This window comes from Bombyx mandarina, chromosome 04, assembly GCF_030267445.1.
Source record: "Bombyx mandarina strain Sakado chromosome 04, ASM3026744v2".
Lineage (NCBI taxonomy): Eukaryota > Metazoa > Arthropoda > Insecta > Lepidoptera > Bombycidae > Bombyx > Bombyx mandarina.
Window position 1 is genome coordinate 9368843 of NC_143211.1, and position 19681 is coordinate 9388523.

Genomic DNA, 19681 nt, shown 5'->3' on the forward strand with positions numbered 1-19681 from the left:
TCTCAGGTCCGAGAAGATGTATTGCATTCATTACACAATGGTTTCTTACAAACTCTCAACAATGCATGGACTGACCATCAAACCAGCATGGTCATGATAAGAGATATTTTGATGTATATGGACAGAGTTTTGTTCAACAAAATGAAGTTGACAATGTCTACAATCTTGGGCTCATTATCTTCCGAGATCAAGTAATAATCTAAAACTACTTGTTAATTTGTAATTCAAATGGTTATAATAATAATTATTTTTACTTTTTGAGCATTAGATATGCGAAATGCTTTCTCATATATTTTATTGTTTTATTACAGGTTGTTCGTTATGGATGCATTCGAGATCATCTTCGTCAGACACTGCTAGAGCTTGTTGCTCGTGAACGTCGCGGCGAAGTTGTGGATCGTCTGGCAATTCGAAATGCCTGTCAGATGCTCATGGTTCTCGGTATCAACTCCCGAGCTGTTTATGAAGAAGACTTTGAAAACCTTTCCTGCATCAGTCATCTGAATTTTATAGAGTATGTAGACTTAATCGGTATGAATTTACAAAAAAAAAATCAATTAATTTTGGGAAACCATAGTTTCAAAAAGATTATTAAAATTAAACCATATTTAAGAAATATCCATAAACGTTATTGATATCAAGCTGCGCATATCGGTAAATACAAGCTTGCTATTACTAAATGACTTAAGTGTTCTATTTTTCTTGTAAAGTTGGCCCTTGTCTTCTCTTGTCATTAAAACAGAACACAGAAAACGCCTCTATGCCATAGAGACTTGAGAACTTTCCCTTTATTGGGTTTTTTATATCAGTAAACAAGTATACCAAGCCTTCCTTCCAAACCACCTTAACATTGAGTTGCTACTAGATCCTATGTTCCGTTATAATTGAAAATTTGGGTGGAAATAATAAAATATCGTTTTTCTTTAATTAAAATTAAACAGTAGTTGTTATGGCACATTAGATGGAATCTCAGAAGTTCCTGGCGGAGAACAGCGCGGCGTGTACATCAACCGCGTGGAGGCCCGCATCTCTGAGGAGGCGGAGCGCGCGCGGCACTACCTGGACGAGTCCACCGAGCCGCGGGTCGTCTCCGTACTCGAGCACGAACTCATCGAGCGACACATGAAGACTATTGTCGAGGTAAACGCACTTGTACAATCGATTATTCTATTATAAGACTTTTTTGGCGGGAACGCGTGGAGTGAAGTGTGTATTGTTTTATTTTGTCAATTTAGTGTTTCTTCAGGCTTAAATGTGTAATAACGGTGGTTTATTAACTGTTTAAAATCTGTGAAAGTGCAAAAATGTGGGGAAATTAAACAAAGCCGCTGGACATAACTTCTCGGATCCTCCAAAAGTCACTGAAAAAATATCAGTAAATGACCGCTATTTTACTGAGATTACATTTCATCCATATCATTTCATTTCACTCCATATTATAATTTTTCATAATAATAAGAATATACATTATATTATACATGACTTAAAGGTCTTAGTTACCAGGTCATAAAATTATTTAAAAAAAAAGATTTTATTATAGTTATCGATATTCATTCTGTTCAGATGGAGAACTCTGGCGTGGTGCACATGTTGACGCACACGCGCACGTCGGAGCTGGGCTGCGTGTACAAGCTGCTGTCGCGCGTCGGGGAGGGGCTGCGCACGGTGGCCGACGCCGTGTCCGCGCACCTCCGCGAGCAGGGCCGCGCGCTCGTCACCGACACGCTGCACAACACCAACGCGATCGCATACGTACAGGTGCGTACGTACGGACTCTACAAAACAGTATATATATCGACGCTTGAAAGGCGAATTTTCGCAGTTAAAGAGAGGGGTATTAAATTATTTGTTCCTGGTATTATTTTGAAATACTATTTTAAATCTATATATATATCTCTATATATAAAATGAATTGCTGTTCGCTAGTCTCGCTAAAACTCGAGAACGGCTGGACCGATTTGGCTAATTTTGGTCTTGAATTATTCGTGGAAGTCCAGGGAAGGTTTAAAAGGTGAGAAAATATAAAAAGCTTGGAATTATATAAAACAAACAATTTTGTTTTTTCTTTGATGTGTCCCCTTGATGTGTCTTTTATTTATCGATTGAGGCACTACGAAGTCTGCCGGGTCAGCTAGTTGTACATATCGACGCTTGAAAGGCGAACGTGACTAAGCGACAATGCCTGAACTTTACAGTAGACTAATTTAAAGTTGAAATACCTGAAAAAAAAATATTTTAACGGCAGACGAGCAAACACAAGTTCTCGAGTTTTAGCGAGACTAACGAACAGCAATTCATTTTATATATAGAGAATTATATATAGATTTAAAATAGTATTTTAAAATAAATACCAGAAACAAATTATTTAATACCCTCTCTTTAACTGCGAAAATTGCCATAATATGTTTAAGTATACTCAATCTGTAGCTGTTATGCACACAAAAAGTTATGTTTATTTAATTATATGCAATAGACTGACTAACTAGATGTTATTTCAATTCTTTCCAGAACCTTCTTGATCTAAAGGACCGATTTGACCACTTCCTACAAAATTCATTCAACAACGATAAAATATTCAAGCACATGATCGCATCAGACTTCGAATACTTCCTTAACTTGAATAATAAGTCACCGGAATTCTTGTCATTGTTCATTGATGGAAAATTAAAGAAAGGCGAAAAGGGGGTACGTATTAAAATAACATTCACAAATTCTGCTCACGAATCTAGTTCCGCAATTCTGCAACATGCGTTTTCTATTACAGATGAGTGAACAGGAAATCGAAGCTGTGCTGGATAAAACAATGGTACTATTCCGATTTTTACAAGAGAAGGACGTTTTCGAACGTTATTATAAACAGCATCTAGCGAAACGGCTCTTACTCAATAAGTCTGTCTCTGATGACAGTGAAAAGAACATGATCTCCAAACTTAAGGTCAGTATTTATATCATTTGAACTTTGATAATAAGTATTTTGTAACATACGACGAAATGGTACAGAGTGTATTGAAAGTGTGCATCGGTTGGTATCATCACCGCCCGTCCTATTTTACCGCGATTCAATCATGCGTTCAAGTTTGATAATTTCTCGAGAAATTTAGAGCCTAAATATCATACAAATGCACTCATATTTGCTACGAAAATTTGTGCTGGCTGATTATTTAGAATTAAACTACTAGACACACTATACTACATTTTATACCTATATATTATTATAGTTTTAGTTTTTTAATCAAACATAACTAGTGAACTTTGAAGTTACTTCATACAATGAATATCATTATCATTTAACCAGAACGAAGGGTTATTGAGGGATGTGGAACTCCGCGACTATCACTGCATTATTGGGGACTTTTCGCAAATTGAAAACTAGAACAGTGACCGTTAACACATCACAATAACACGACCCGTTCTATTGTGCCTGTTTAAATTTGCAAATTCTTTACCATATGGATATATTCGTTAGTGAGTCCAAGTATTTTTCAATGTATTTCAAGTAAGTTTTAAACGTAGAACTTGCTTAAAGTCTTCTGTGGGACTTCTAATGTGCTTTACTGTAAAATATTTAAAAAGAAAACGTAAAGAATTTTGCAGATGTAAATGTAAACAGACTTTAAGCAGGTGATTAAAAAAAAAGGTAGAATAGTTAATCGAAATAAATTCTAGTTCCTACTTTTTTCATAGATATTCCCAGAGTAGATGTGTATTGTCGAGCAAAAGAAAAAACTATTTAATTAGTATACAGAAAACAGACAACTATGATCCGACGAGTTTATAAAAAAAGACAGATAGCTAATATTTATCTATCACACAATTGTGTTGTATTTTTAATTTGTATATCTTAAACTGTATCCTTAGGTGTTCACCAAATTTTTCTAAATAACCTTAATACTTTTCTTTCGTCGACGTTGGGAAGTCGATGTGCTGTAATCCCGCCCGGAACTACATCACCAGCCTGTCTGCTTCTGCCGTAAAGCAATTGTAAATTCCTAATTAACACTCTAGGACAAGTGACCGTTCTTCCTCCATTCACATTGTGGTGTCGTGTGACGCCCGCACATTGGGAGCACCAAACGAAATCGTCGACTCATATGCTTGTCGTATTTAATAAACCCTTTCTTTGTCTCGTTTTAGACTGAGTGTGGTTGTCAGTTCACATCAAAATTAGAGGGTATGTTCAAGGATATGACCGTCTCTAACACCATCATGGATGAATTTAAGGAACACGTGCTCTCTAGTGGGGTAAGTTGATTTACCAACATTATCTGATCGATAAGTTTGCGCGGGTTGCCGCCGTCTTCTTACCTATTACTAGGTACCGCAGTGCAACCGTTTGTTTTAGTTTGAAGAATGGACTAACCGCTTTTCCAACACTACTAAGATTTCAATCTTATATCATCGCAAGGTCGGTGGCGGCATTGAAGTCACTCATGACCTCTAATCTCTATATTACTTATTTAAAACCAATGGAACCCCGAACTTATCTACTCACTTAAGTAAATAAAGAAATCTTCACAATTTTCGGGAACATAAATGATATACCAGATTTCTAAACTCGAGTTTTGAAGGCACTATGGATCATTAAATAAAATAAGCTTATAAATAAATCTATACTAATATATAAATCTACAGTGCTTTTTGCGGATGTTCCGTTATAACTACTGAACCATGCACCCGATTGACTTGAAACTTGGTATCCATGTAGAAAATACATGTACTTAATAGATAGGCTAATATTTATATGAGTGTTGGACTCCCTAATAATAATGACAATAAATAATAATGTTAATTTTAAATGCCCAGCGAAACGGGCGAGTATGGCTAGTACTATATAAAAATAAGACATTCTCGTCGTTAAACACTTATGCATGTAAAGAACAGTGCGCATTCACAGCTGAACTTGTACGGAGTGGATCTGTCCGTCCGCGTGCTCACCACCGGCTTCTGGCCGACGCAGAGCGCGACGCCGAAGTGCAACATACCGGCCGCGCCCAGGAACGCGTTCGAAGTCTTCAGAAGGTCGGTACAGGCATTCCTCTCAACTCAATAGGAAACCAAATTTTACAAAACGCGGCTGATCGCAACTCACCACGTGTGACGTCATTCAGGGCCATCGCAAGCCACGGACTAATCATAGAATGAATCTGATTCAGTCCTTCAGCATTACTCACTTTTCTGGTTGGTGGGTAAATAGAAAAAATATAAATCATAAATTATAAGATAACTTTGTCTATTATCTCGCATATAGGAAGGCGACCTCAGGCTGAAAAGAATCGTCCTAATGTCATTCCTCAATATTACATAATCGAATTTCTAGCACAGTACCATCAACAGATATCATGAGGCGCCGGTAATCAAATGGGTGTATTCCATTATTGGCAACGGTGTACCGTGGCAGGTTTTCGCTTGTCTATATTATTATTATTATCTTTATTCTTTATCGTCGTTATAAAATTCGTTCATTTATTCGTTCGTTAGTCTCGCTAAAACTCGAGAACGACTGAACCGATTTGGCTAATTTTGGTCTTGAATTATTCGTGGAAGTCCAGAGAAGGTTTAAAAGGTGAATAAATATGAAAATGCTCTGAATTATATAAAAAGAAACAATTTTGTTTTTCCTTTGACGTGTCCCTTGTCGGACGGATTCCTTTTGTTTTTTTTATGTTTTTTTTATACAAAAGTTTAGGTCTTTTATTTATCGATTGAGGCACTACGAAGTCTGCAGGGTCAGCTAGTAAATTCATAAATATATGAAGGACTTCTAGACGCAGTTCCGAATGTTCGGGAGAAGCATTAACTTTCCCCGCTCGCTTTGCAGCTTCTACCTGGCGAAGCACTCCGGGCGGCAGCTGTCCCTGCAGCCGCAGCTGGGCAGCGCGGACCTGCACGCCACGTTCGGCGCCGCGCCCGCCTCCCCGCCCGCGCCCGCCGCGCCGCGCCGCCACATCATACAGGTCTCCACCTTCCAGATGTGCGTCTTGCTGCTCTTCAACCAGCGCGACCGTCTCACCTACGAGGTCAGTTTTCGACCTTCGGTACCAGATTTTTAATACATGCAATCTATACTAATATATAAATCTACAGTGGTTTTTACGGATGTTCCGTTATAACTACTGAACCATGCATCCGATTGACTTGAAACTTGGTATCTATGTAGGAAATACATGTACTTAATGGATAGGCTAATATTTCTATGAGTGTTGGACTCCCTACACCAGTTGCGGGGGCGTTAATGATGAGAATCTTTCTGGGGGTGAGAAATAATAATGTTAATTTTAAATGCTCAGCGAAGCGGACTGGTACAGCTAGTGTTAGTATAAACATAGATATTAATATAAATAGAGGGTAACATGAGAAGGAGGGCTATTAAAAGACTGGGATGGGCTGTGTGAAAGGGGATATGCGAGAGAAGGGTGTGAGTGCAGAGGTGACGTATTGGAAATAAAGGAAATGCGGCCCCACATATTGGGCTATGGACAAGAAGACTATGTTAATATATTATACTAACAGAAAAAAAAAATGTACTTAACCATTTTGTCTTTGCTGATTTGTATACAAATGTTGGGTCTGTTTCTAAATTTTTATATGAACTTTAGGTTCCTAACGTCGGAACTACCTTTTGATTGAAACTCAACCTATAGACTACAGATTATAATAATATAGATTAATCATTTTAAAAAAACTTATTCTAAAGATGAACGCACAGACTTCTCTAGTTTATTATAGTCAATATAATTATAATATGCTATAGGCATATATGACTTATGCTTTTAAAAATGAAATATACTCTGCCTTTTACAAACTTCTACAACTAACCAAACTGATTGCAGGAATTACTCAACGAGACTGATATACCGGAAAAGGATTTAGTCCGCGCGCTTCAATCGTTGGCCATGGGCAAGCCGACCCAACGAATTCTCATCAAACATCCTAAAACTAAAGAAATCGAACCCTCACATCAGTTTTACGTTAATGATGCCTTCACATCTAAGTTACATAGGTAATTTTTAATATTCAAACACGTTCCATGGATTAATAACGAAGGACCTCTATGGAAATATATTGCAATTCTTCATTCAAATTTGCGCTCGTCTCTCTGGTCCATTTGTAGATCCATTGGTACGTAAAATCTCGAACGTATTAGTAGATAATAACAAATGTACCTGGCGTTCCCGGTTCATCTCACTTATCAAGATAAACTGTTGTGTTAATCTGAGTATCTTGGTGCGAAATTTCATCAATTTGGATTTTGGATATGGATGGACACATTTTGGATTTTTTTTATTTATTGCTTAGATGTGGATGGACGAGCTGACAGCCCACCTGGTGTTAAGTGATTACTGGAGCCCATAGACATCTACAACGTAAATGCGCCACCCACCTTGAGATATAAGTTCTAAGGTCTCAAGTATAGTTACAACGGCTGCCCCACCCTTCAAACCGAAACGCATTACTGCTTCACGGCAAAAATAGGCAGGGTGGTGGTACCTACCCGTGCGGACTCACAAGAGGTCCTACCACCAGCAATACCACCAGATAGAGTAACAAACGTCCAAACATAAAACTTTTTTAATATTAGTATAGGTTTTTTTTCAACCTCTTCTAATAGCCTTGAGAAGCTATTTCAGCTTCACCCTAGCGTATAGGTGAGCTCTCGGGACTCAAACCGGAAGGGATGCTAACACTTGTTCTAGCAAAAGCAGTGCTTCCCAGAATCTACCACCGGATAATTATTTGTTCTTGACATTTTTTTTGCAGAGTTAAGATACAAACGGTAGCCGCGAAGGGAGAGTCGGAGCCGGAACGGCGCGAGACCCGCAACAAGGTGGACGAGGACCGCAAGCACGAGATCGAAGCGGCCATCGTGCGCATCATGAAAGCCAGGAAGAAAATGGCAGTACGTACTACTGTAGTTTCTGTTTATTGCGTATATTGTTGTATAACGACTGACATAGTTCCCACTGGAAAACACAATTCCTTCGCAATAGGCAAGACGGCGATAGGTACCTATTAGCCCAAGAGCCCGTGGGCTCTACCTGTATGTATTTGACCAGACCTGAATTTTCGTACATTGAGACCCCTATACCTACCATGCATGAGGTGGGGACTCACTAAGCTCAAAGTGGTCGACGCGCCGAGCGCTCAGGTAGGATAGGTACCGATTTTGACGGATTTTAAATCCATTTGACCACGTCTGCCGTTTTGAAATTTTGAAAATATATGATAATTATTATCGGAAAATAAGAATGGCAGACCATTATCGCGCATTTTACTTTGTGGCAGACCACTTTGAAAATTCTAAAAAAATAAAATTTTGAAAGTTATTGACCAGATCTGCCATTGATATAATAATATGTTGTTTATTATAGTCTTAAAAATTTATATTGATCAACATATAATAAAATCTTAGCTACTACCCGGCCAGATGTATATTATGTTTTCCGTTCACTGTTTTAGAGGAATATAATTTACTTGCGATTTACTTTAGCTATGTATTTACCGAAATTAATATTTTTTTTATATTCTATATACTAAACTTCATTAGTTGGACAATAAAGAAGTGAATTTTTTATGGAATAATTATAAATAATACGGTATAATGCTGATCAAAAAATAATTCAATTCCTCATTTTTATTTCGTCAAGACAAAATTTAAAAGTGTTAAATCAGTTAAAAAAATATATCATGCATGCATTACATATATATATATATATATATATATATATATATATATATATATCAATCTTCATTCATCATCATCATCATCATCGGAGTGATCTTTATCGTTAGGCGACTCGTCTTCATCATCCATTGAATCGAATACTGCAAAAATAAAACATAAATTGTAAAATGAACGTAAATTCATCTGAACATGTTCGAGAAAGAATTGTTATCAACTTACCAGGAACATTGGTGATTAAGTCACTCACAAAATATGGAAGTTGGTCACCTTCGAACCCTTTGAAGGCATATATGTTGTCCTGCTCAATCCAACCATACTCCAATGGGTCTAAAGTTGTGGGTTGCTTTTTGTAAGCATTTCTCCAAATAGAAGAAATATAGTGGGCCCTCAAAAGTTGTTGATAAAGCTCACTCTTACGCGGTGGTATTGAGCTTGCCTCAAAATTTTGAATTTTTTTTCTATAATTTTCATTTTGTCTGAATTTTTATAGTTGCTAACGAATAGCTGGAACCTTCCATCATCTACATCACTAGATTTTTTGGCATTGTATAGCTGGCAAGTCAAATGTTGAATGATAAAAATGAGGAATTGAATTATTTTTTGATCAGCATTATACCGTATTATTTATAATTATTCCATAAAAAATCACTTCTTTATTGTCTAACTAATGAAGTTTAGTATATAGAATATAAAAAAATATTAATTTCGGTAAATACATTGCTAAAGTAAATCGCAAGTAAATTATATTCCTCTAAAACAGTGAACGCAAAACATAATATACATCTGGCCGGGTAGTAGCTAAGATTTTATTATATGTTGATGTGTGTACGCAATGTAGGGGTCTGCCGTGATCAATATAAGTTTTTAAGACTATAATAAACAACATAATATTATTATATCAATGGCAGATCTGGTCAATAACTTTCAAAACTTTATTTTTTTAGCATTTTCAAAGTGGTCTGCCACAAAGTAAAATGCGCGATAATGGTCTGCCATTCTTATTTTCCGATAATAATAATCATATATTTTCAAAATTTCAAAACGGCAGACGTGGTCAAATGGATTTAAAATCCGTCAAAATCGGTACCTATCCTGAGCGCTCGGCGCGTCGACCACTTTGAGCTTAGTGAGTCCCCACCTCATGCATGGTAGGTATAGGGGTCTCAATGTACGAAAATTCAGGTCTGGTCAAATACATACAGGTAGAGCCCACGGGCTCTCGGGCTATACCACTTCGATAAAGCGACACGACATGAGAATCAATTGAAGTTTTGTTAAACATCTACAACTGTTTAAATAATAATTTGCTTTTTAAACTAATTTTCATAACAACATTAAAGAGAACTACTACATTTCGTCAGCAGTAAAAATGAATTTCTAAACGTCACATCCCTAGTCATGTGGTACTGACAGATGTCAACGTCATACAGGCAACTGCCACCCGCACCATGATACAGCGCACATAGCGATCTCTTGTTTCTTTTTTACATTTTTAAGGATGAGCCTTCAGGTAGGATTAGTGGTAGGACTTCTTGTGAGTCCGCGCGGGTAGGTACCACCACCCTGCCTATTTCTATCGTGAAGCAGTAATGCGTTTCGGTTTGAAGGGCGGGGCAGCCGTTGTGGCATACTGAGATCTTAGAACTTATAAGGTGGGTGGCGTATTTACGTTGTAGACGTCTATGGGCTCCAGTAACCACTTAACACCAGGTGGGTTGTGAGCTCGTCCACCCATCTAAGCAATTAAAAAGAAAAGGTAATAGTTACTTGTTCATGGATATCCACTTATTGGAATAAATAATGTGAATTTATATTTACATATAAATATTGTGAGACCACATTTTGGACCTCACGTTTCGAGATGCTTCTAGAATGATGCTCTTGTACAATAAATAAGAGAGTATGTAAGAGTGTTGTAATGAGCGCGTGTCGTCGTCAGCACACGCTGCTGGTGGCGGAGGTGACGGAGCAGCTGCGCGTGCGCTTCCTGCCGTCGCCGGTCGTCATCAAGAAGCGCATCGAGGGACTCATCGAGCGGGAGTACCTCGCGCGCACGCCCGACGACCGCAAGGTGTACAACTACGTCGCATAGGTGAGCCACTCTCCGTTCGAGCGACTTTCCGTTACTGTGAGAATAATAATATTACTGAAACCTTTCCTCGAATGCTCATTTATATAAAGGAATTATTGTAAATACCTGTGTAACTAAAACCTCGAATGATGTACTGCGACAGTGGCGGTGTCGCGAGCGAGCTACGTTGATTAAAAATATGTTTTGTAATCGCTATGTTTTATTGTGTTCTCCGACCTCGTAAACGTCGCGGTGCGATCGCCCGGACGAGCGGCGGCTCCTTGAACGGGTTTTATTTTCAGGCCCGCACCGTTCGAGATCGATTGAGTCCTCCTCGCGCCAATGTCGAGTTAGAAGTGATAGAATTAACAAAAGTATTTAAATTATTTCAAATAAAAATATAAGTTAATGAAAAGTTATTTTATTTGTGAAACATAGAAGACATAAATAAAATAGTAAATCGATGGAAATATGCTGCGATGAAGCTTTAGAACGATACGGATAGAAGAAGTTTTCAGGCAAATGTATGTTCAAACGTGGTCCGTGTGCATACTCGAACGCCGCCGGTTTGGTTACATCTATAAAACTTACATCTAAAGTTACCAAAGTCGAAACAGAATCCTCAATGAAACTTATATTCTTTCTTGTGACTTCAATTGAAGCATATATTATTCTATTACTTCGCTCCTCGTTTATGGTAATACAAGTGAATTGAAAAAAATATCTCGTCGCCAAATTGTAACACTGCAATTTTTTTGTTTTTTTATCATACTCACCGTAAACTATAGACGAGTCAATCGTGTTCGTATTCAAATTAATCCAATCTTCATCTTTTAAGCCTTCAGGATTTCCGAGGGGCGATACAGATATTTTGCCAACCAAATTTAAAGCTTTGGTTAAGTTGTTTTGAATATACTTACAACTCTTAACATCCGTTACGTCTATGAAGTATTTATGCTCGTGTCTACATTTTAGCCTCTTGTTATATCCGAAAACTATTTGATTATCTGTTTTGTTATTGTAAACGCATTTCCCTTGTACATTTCCAGGGAGCGAGAAAGACTTAAATGCTTTTGCCTCTATTGGATCATCGTAGAAATCATCAGTGCGATTTCCTTCTGCGTTTGAGACTAATAAAGGTCGACCGTCCACATATCCTGGAGTTCCGCTTAAGCGTGTAACATTGTCCAGTGAGCGATTGGACATGACAAACTTCACGTTGACTATCTGAGTGAAAAACGGTAGAACGATTGACATATTTTGTACGTAAAACTTAATTGTCGAATTCGTAATTTTCGAATGGTAATAATTGAATATGTAATCAAGTTCCAAAACCAGGTTTGTGCAAAAATTCTCTACGCACTTTGGTTCGTGAACGTGCTCGTCGTAAAGGGAACAGGATTGTTCGTTGCACGCTAATACAGTCCAGTTAGCGCAGTGAAGGGTAGAACAATTCTGTAATAAAAAAAGTTATCTTCGTTAATGTTTTAAAGTAAACTAGCGACCCGCCCTCGCTTCGCTTCGGAAACTGTAATTTATTATTGATTTCTCCACTATTTAATGGATGTTATTATACATATAAACCTTCCTCTTCAATCACTCTATCTATTAAAAAAAACCGCATCAAAATCCGTTGCGTAGTTTTAAAGATTTAAGCATACATAGGGATATAGGGACAGAGAAAGCGACTTTGTTTTATACTGTGTAGTGATAAAATTGAATGTCGCCAAAAACGCCAGTTTGTCGCCAGCAAACAGAATTGAATTATTTGTCCTCAAAATAGCCTTATCAAGTAATTATGTTAGTTTAGAATGATTTTTCAAGTTGACCATGTCTCAATGGTCTTAAATCATTAATACATTAATACAACAAAGATAAATTCTACTTTAAATGACAACAAAGTGAAAACTATAGTAGAATTATTTTGTCCGTGCAGTTTGGGTCATAAAACATAGCCCGGCTAGGGCGGTGAGCATGTCGCGCGGGCACAACGCCATTATCGATAAATACAAATGAGTCATCGAAAACAGGTACACGGCGCGGCGGCGGGGCGGTATACGAAGGGTGGTGAGACATTGTTATGTTATGAGTAATTTTTTTGTACCTATCTGCAAATTATAGTACATATGTCGAAGAGAAATGTGATTTTGTGCATTCGCTCTCTGAGTTTCTTTAGTGACATAATGGCTACTCCTTTGTTTTGTACCAAAACGACAGAATTTATTCAAATATTTTGCTTGTAGGCAAAAATATACCAGCACAAGCACGTTTTATTATAAATGAAGTGTTAATTTCTGCCGTTCTCGTTAACTTGGTGCAGCAATATGTGGTGTAAGTGTTCGATTAGTGATTTTTTCTTTCATTTTTATCACTAACCCACAAAATGACAAAACTAAATACACTATCGATAACGCTTATCGACAACAATAATGCGCATCACTATGCCCTGCACGGACAAAATAATTCTACTATAGTATCTACTATAAATTACCTACCAAGGTAATTAATTGGTGGAGGGAGTATTTTGAGCCCACTGGAAATGATACCATCTTCTTATGTTTTGCAGCGAAGCAGTCAATCGTTTCAGTTTGATGAATTAATTTTATACAAAACTACAAAGACTTTGATCTCTTATCTCAAGGTGGCCTGCTGCATGAACTTTGTGATCCCTATAAACTCCTACTAACACTAGTTAGGTAAGGATAACACGCCTCAGCTTACTCGTGTCAAACAATGCTACTATGACAGTATTCCACATGCAAATACTAATTTTATTAAGGAAACACGGACTTAACGTGTACACGAGCGAATTCCGCGATGAAGGAATACAACATTGTGTAATAAAAATCTAAACTTTGTAAATTTGCGTATTTACTTGTGGAAGAGCATATTATTATAGCAAGGCACACAGGTAGGTACCTCCTTGCTGCTATTTCCATAGCGATAAAATACGGCACGTCCTATAAAATGATTAGGCAATACCTCACTAAACTTTCTACATTCAACGGCCTCCAGCTAAAAAAATCTGTTATGGTTATGGATTCCGGAAACACATACGAGACAAGAGTAAGTCTAGGTGGTACAGACGATACAGAAGAAGAACAGAAAGAAGAAGAAGAAGAAATACAGAAGAGTAAGTCTAGGTGGTACAGACGATACAGAAGAAGTATAGATGGTACAGAAGATACAGACGTATCACTACGACCAGGAATCGAAACCGGACACTGTGGTGCCGTAGTCGAGATTACTAACACGAACTAGTTGACCAGTAACTTAATACACGAAATATTTTCACTAATCTGTACCGATCATTCAAAGAGATCAACAAACTAGTATAGTAATCGGCAAACTTCTTGAGCAAATGACCTTGACTGCGCAGAACCGAATTTTAGATCACTTTGGTGGTGAGGGTGAGGCGCGACGGCAGGGGAAATCGTATCGAGCGCGTTATTGGTAGATCAGTCGAACCTTGCGTCCCGCACCGCGCCCTCGTTCCGCTTGCTCCCAAAAGTACGCTTGCGTACAGTGGAAAGTCTATCATTATTAATCGTTAAGTTATTTGTTATAATTGCTTGTGGACTTTGTTGCCATTGCTATTTGATGAGTGTTTGTTGATTTTTTATAAAACATACACTATGCCGTGACAAACTGGTATAGTACTTAAAAGAAAGGGTAGAAAATTTGTGTACGACGTATATTGCTTCATTATAAAACAGGGGAAGAATGATATGGAAAAATTAAAACAGACTTCGGAAGCAACAAAAACATCAGTGAGTACTGTTAGGTGCATTATTAACGAAGCTAAAGGCTCTGGCTTGCTCGCCGTGTTTCGGACTCCGGGTAAGAAAAGATCAGGGAAGAAGAAAGTTACCGGAATGGATAGTTTCGTTCAATCTGTAATAAAAAGATGTAATCATAACAACTACGTAACAAGCAGCGAAACTCCGTATCGTAGAAAGGCTTCGAAAAATTTAAAGAAGATATAAATTTTAATGGCTCGGAATGAAGCTTACGACGAATTATGAAAGAGCTAGGCTTCAGATGGAAAAAAAGAACAGAAAATAATCGGAAGCTGGTAAATGAAAAAAGTAACATTCGATTACTACGAATCGAATATCTTCAAAAAATAATTAATTATAGACAAAAAAGAAGACCGAATCGACCGAGTTGTAAACTACGCCGATGAGCCCTATGTCATACGCTCATCACGATGATAGCGACTCGGGTGATGAAAACAGTGATGATGATGATGGTCAAGATTATGATAACGAAAAAAAATTACAAATACCAGCTTCGCTTCAACTGAACGAAGACCTGGCAACAGCTCTAGTTTTGACTTAATAGAAGGAATATCTATTTTACCCCAAGATTAAATTATTACAATTATTAACCTATATGTTTTGTTGATGTTCTAATAAATATATAAATAAATACATATGTACTTTCTGTACGTACTGTACCACTGACGCAAAGTAAATAATGTTTTTGCACGTGAGTGTACCATGCGCAAACTTACCCCCACTACGTCAACAAATGCTCAAGAAGTTTGCCGGTTATTATACCTGAAAATACTTACCAATATTGTACTATTCATTGTAGAGTTCAAGACACTAATAATTGAAGTCACTTCAGAAATTCTCTTAACATTAAACATCTCAATATCACTTAGTTTCACATTACATTTAATCTTCTCATTATTCAGAAATCTGATTGGTTTTCTGTTTGTGCAGAAATTGTTAATATTTGCATATGGTAAATCTGCAAAATGAAACAATGGGTCTTAATACAAATATTTGTCATATATAGGCAGATTGTTAAAAAAGTGCAGATATCCATCTTATCAAAACTTACTCATTTATATAGTATTGTGCTACAACTAAATAAACTATATTTTTACCTAAATGAGAAATATCTCTGTTTTTTAAAATCCACAAATAATCTCCCTTAACATAAGGTTTCCTTTGAAAATCTCGTGAAATGTTTGGTATATTAATAGATATCCATTTAAAATATTGACCAACTTCCTGTAATTGCGGCTGAAAACATTTAAATTAGTTAGGTACCTATCAGACTTGCTGTGAATTTAAATTAATACAAAGCTTCTTAAATAAAATTACTTACTTTGTACTGTGCAACCTTTCGTTTTTCTGGCAAGTTCGTTTGCACTACGCAGAATAGGTTATCAATGAATTTACCAAAATAGTTATGAAGCAGGTACAAGCTACAACTTTTGCTGTTAGGCCCATTTTGTGGAACTACCTTTGAACAATTAAATAATTGTTTTTCTTCTTCTGAACAGTCTCCATCACAACAACAATTAACATCGCATACCTTGTACTAAAAGTAAATTAATATTTTAGTTTCCATCTGTTATTAATTCATTCAACGCTTGGAATATAAAATTAATAAAACATTAACTTACCAAAAAATTACATAAACAGTTTTTATTGCTTGACTCTTTTGCATAGTCATTGGGTTTGTTTGTTGTTTGATTCTTGATTTCAAATATAGTTAACTCTGTAACTATCTCAGATTCAGTGCTTGTGAAAAATGTTTCTGTAGTAGAAATATTGTATATTGAACTATTTTCATCATAAAATACATCCAATATTGTGTTTAAATTATCTGTGGTTGTAAATGTGAAGTCTGGTATAGAATCATTATAGAATATTTTCTTCTTTGGTAGCACATTATATGGCTCAGCAGTGCGATAGTATAGAGCATGGGGCTTATCAGGAATGTATTGCAGTTTCTCTTTGGTTTGTTTATTTGTAGTAGATACATCAGGATCTATATGTTTACTATCTAATTGTATTTTGCCTTGAATATAATCTATCACACAAAACTGTGTTAAGACCGAGAGTAATGTAAATGCAAAGTAGGTGATAATCCTCATTGTCCTTATTTATATTCAACTCCAAATTTGCTGAAGTTTCTTAATACAATATCAATGTTTAATTTGATAATACCTTTGGATCGAGTTTTCAACTTAAATCTAAAATCATATGTTTTTATTAATATTACATATCATTAAAATTGTTTTCATACATATTTTTTCATAACATTTGACAATCTTAAAATATGTAAAACCATTGATTAAAAATGATCATTACAATAATTATTTTATTAAATTCTTTATACTTAATGTACCTATCATTTCCTAAGATAATAATATCCAGATTTAAAAGCTGATGAGATCCTCCAATAAAATATTCCTTAAGTCTATCAGTCAGTGTAGTTGCCGCTGGAATCCAGGAGGGAATTTCAAGATTATGCAAGCCAGGTACTGCAGGAATATTACAATGAGCATATCCTACAACCCACGACCTACCAATGGAATCTACACAGCTAACCTGGAGAACTAGTTTAGGCCAACCTGAAATTACCCATTTTAAATATTAATATCTATTTACTTAAGTAATTTAATTTAATAAAAATGGTATTAATAGTTTTAAAATAACCTTGTATTCCTCTTGAAAGATAATGTATGTCAATTGAGTGTGACCATGCAACTGATTGTAACTCATCAGGTTCTGCCGCAACAGTCTGCCCTTCTGATGCACCAGATATTACAGTCCAGTTACATCCTTTAAATTAATATCAAGTACCTATGTAATGATTTATATCAAATAACATAAAATTTACCAACTTTTGTATTAAGGCAAAATCTAATGCATTTGCAATTTGAATTTACAAACTAGAAATCATCAAAACACTAATTTCACTCACCAGCTTGGAAAGAATATCGACAGAATAAAGAGTAGTTTTCTGGAAAGTATTTCGTGCCTTGAATTTCCCCTAGAATATGCAGTTCTGCCATCAGACTGTTTTAGTATAATTTCAAGTTAATAATAAGTCATACTATTTGTTTTGCATAATCATAAAGGAAAAAAAAGTTTTAAAAAGATATTATTCTTAATCTTTTAGATAAAAGCTACGAAAGTGAAAGACCGGAAAATTGTTATGACTTAAGTAATCAGACTCGTTGCTTTTTTTTTTTTTTTTAATTTATTGAAAGCATTGGCAACACGGCCATCAGCTTAAACTAATTTTACAAAAAAATAGTACATGAACTAGAACTTACAATAAAAACACAAATAAAAGAAACAAACCAAACCAAGAAACAATTACAAATCATTGAAAACAACAAATTAATGACAAAATGAATTGCAAGAACTTACTATAAAAAAAATAAAAAATTACAAGTTTTCTTTCAACAAACAACAAAAAAAGAACATGAGTCGTTATAAAAAATAATTAAACTTGCACATAAGCAGGAGACCTATGATACATTCATGAATTATACATTCATAGTCGTTCTATAGTGTGAAGTACAAAATTATACACTATTGAGAATAGTTGTGGAAGCTTTAAAATACCTTGAATGGAATTAGGAATAGATTTTAAGCCTGTGTCTTTACATAATGCATTAAACAATAATCTCTGTTGATTGAATTCAGGACAATTAAAAAAAATATGATCTAGATCACACATGCCAGAGTTACAATAAGTACATGCAGTTGATTCACTTAACTTTAATCTAAAAAGATGCGCAGGAAAATGGCCGTGGCCTATACGTAATCTACAAATAATCGATATAAAGGCTCTTCCCGGGAAGAATCTAAAACTATCAAACCAAGATTTAGTACTAGGTACTGGGACTATTTCAGCTAACCATTTACCTTTCGTTTCTCTGGACTTAGACAAGTAATTATACCAACGTTTCATCATATTTTGTTTAATTGAATAAACTAAATCTGAGTACGGAACTTTAAAATCGGAAATATTTATATCTTTTGTAGATTTGGCTAATTTATCAACAAATTCATTACCCACAATACCACAGTGACCTGGCACCCAGCAAAATTCAATAAATATATTTCTGAAATACAAAGAACTCAAACAACTTCTTAACTTATAAATTAAATAATTTACAGATGCACTAATACATTTATTTTTAAGAGCTTGCAAGGCGCTCATTGAATCAGATAGAATTAGAATTTTGTCCCCTGCAGAGTAATTTACTCGAATGTGCTCTAAAGCATATATAATACCTAGTACTTCAGCCGAAAAAACAGAGAAAAAATTGCTACATTTATAAACTGATCCTATGTTCATGGACGAATCAAAAAATGCAAAACTAGTTCTATCTTTAGTTTTAGAGCCATCTGTATACACTTTAACAAAATCAGTCCTATCTTCAAGGAACTCCAGAAAATCATTTTTAGATTTAAACTTGATTAGATCAACAGCCACATCTCTCAACATGTCATGAAAGTTATATTCGAAACAAGGCAATAGAGTAGACCAAAATACCACATCCTGAAATTCAAAATTCAAGTACGTTAAGGCACTGGATATGGATGAAGAATTAGGAAGCGGAATTAAATTATAATTTGGAATATTTGCATACTTCAAATACCTGTAAGTTACTTGATTATCACGGCTAATAAGCTTAAGGCAATAATTATCTAATATAAAACTTCTTCGTATGAATAAAGGAACAATACCAGCCTCAACTTCCAAGGAATTAATTGGAGACGACATCATAGCACCAGTAATTATTCGTAATGCTCTATTTTGCACAATATCTAATTTCTTAAGAATAGAAAAATTTGCGTCCGAAAAGAACATACAGCCATAATCGAAATGGCTTCGGATTGTTGCAATGTAAATCGTTTTTAAAACTTTGGGATCAGCTCCCCATTTTATTCCAGTTAGCGATTTTAATATATTCAAACCTAATTCAGCTCTTTTACAAATAACATCAATATGAGTTTTCCACGAAAGATCAAAATCTAGAGAAAGACCAACATATTTTACGAAAGATTGAGCAGGAATAATATCATAATTGTATAAAACTTTAGGGTAATGCAATCCATTTTGGGAAAATAAAATTGCAGAACTTTTGGAAATATTGACCTCAA

General features: G+C 35.8%; 3 protein-coding genes and 1 long non-coding RNA gene across 5 annotated transcripts; 1 reads left to right on the forward strand and 3 right to left on the reverse strand.

Moving 5' to 3' along the window:
- Positions 1 to 412: 412 nt before the first annotated feature.
- Cul3 (cullin 3) lies at positions 413 to 13862 on the forward strand. 2 transcript variants are annotated; one of them, XM_089740320.1, is made up of 12 exons: positions 413 to 514; positions 962 to 1140; positions 1564 to 1758; positions 2509 to 2685; positions 2765 to 2935; positions 4135 to 4242; positions 4895 to 5019; positions 5819 to 6017; positions 6831 to 7000; positions 7759 to 7897; positions 10623 to 10775; positions 11804 to 13862. In XM_089740320.1, exons 2-11 carry the CDS (start codon positions 1123 to 1125, stop codon positions 10773 to 10775), a joined length of 1455 nt encoding a protein of 484 aa, XP_089596446.1. In that variant the 5' UTR covers positions 413 to 514; positions 962 to 1122; the 3' UTR covers positions 11804 to 13862. The 2 variants fall into 2 exon arrangements, with proteins under 2 accessions (XP_089596446.1, XP_089596445.1); XM_089740319.1 differs by lacking the exon at positions 11804 to 13862 and adding an exon at positions 11057 to 11169.
- Positions 8618 to 10458, reverse strand: LOC149503125 (uncharacterized). Its single transcript, XR_016325819.1, has 3 exons — positions 10451 to 10458; positions 8903 to 9042; positions 8618 to 8823 (listed from the first exon to the last, which is right to left on the reverse strand). It is a non-coding gene; the product is annotated as an uncharacterized LOC149503125 (long non-coding RNA).
- LOC114252789 (tectonic-1-like) lies at positions 11156 to 16740 on the reverse strand. The gene is made up of 5 exons (XM_028187416.2): positions 16177 to 16740; positions 15876 to 16091; positions 15652 to 15790; positions 15331 to 15512; positions 11156 to 12209 (listed from the first exon to the last, which is right to left on the reverse strand). The coding sequence occupies exons 1-5, from the start codon at positions 16648 to 16650 to the stop codon at positions 11160 to 11162; spliced, it is 2061 nt and encodes a 686-aa protein (XP_028043217.2). The 5' UTR covers positions 16651 to 16740; the 3' UTR covers positions 11156 to 11159.
- Positions 16612 to 17739, reverse strand: LOC149503126 (B9 domain-containing protein 2-like). The gene is made up of 4 exons (XM_028187418.2): positions 17484 to 17739; positions 17216 to 17341; positions 16905 to 17130; positions 16612 to 16749 (listed from the first exon to the last, which is right to left on the reverse strand). The coding sequence occupies exons 1-4, from the start codon at positions 17572 to 17574 to the stop codon at positions 16656 to 16658; spliced, it is 537 nt and encodes a 178-aa protein (XP_028043219.2). The 5' UTR covers positions 17575 to 17739; the 3' UTR covers positions 16612 to 16655.
- Between the last annotated feature and the right edge of the window lie 1942 nt (positions 17740 to 19681).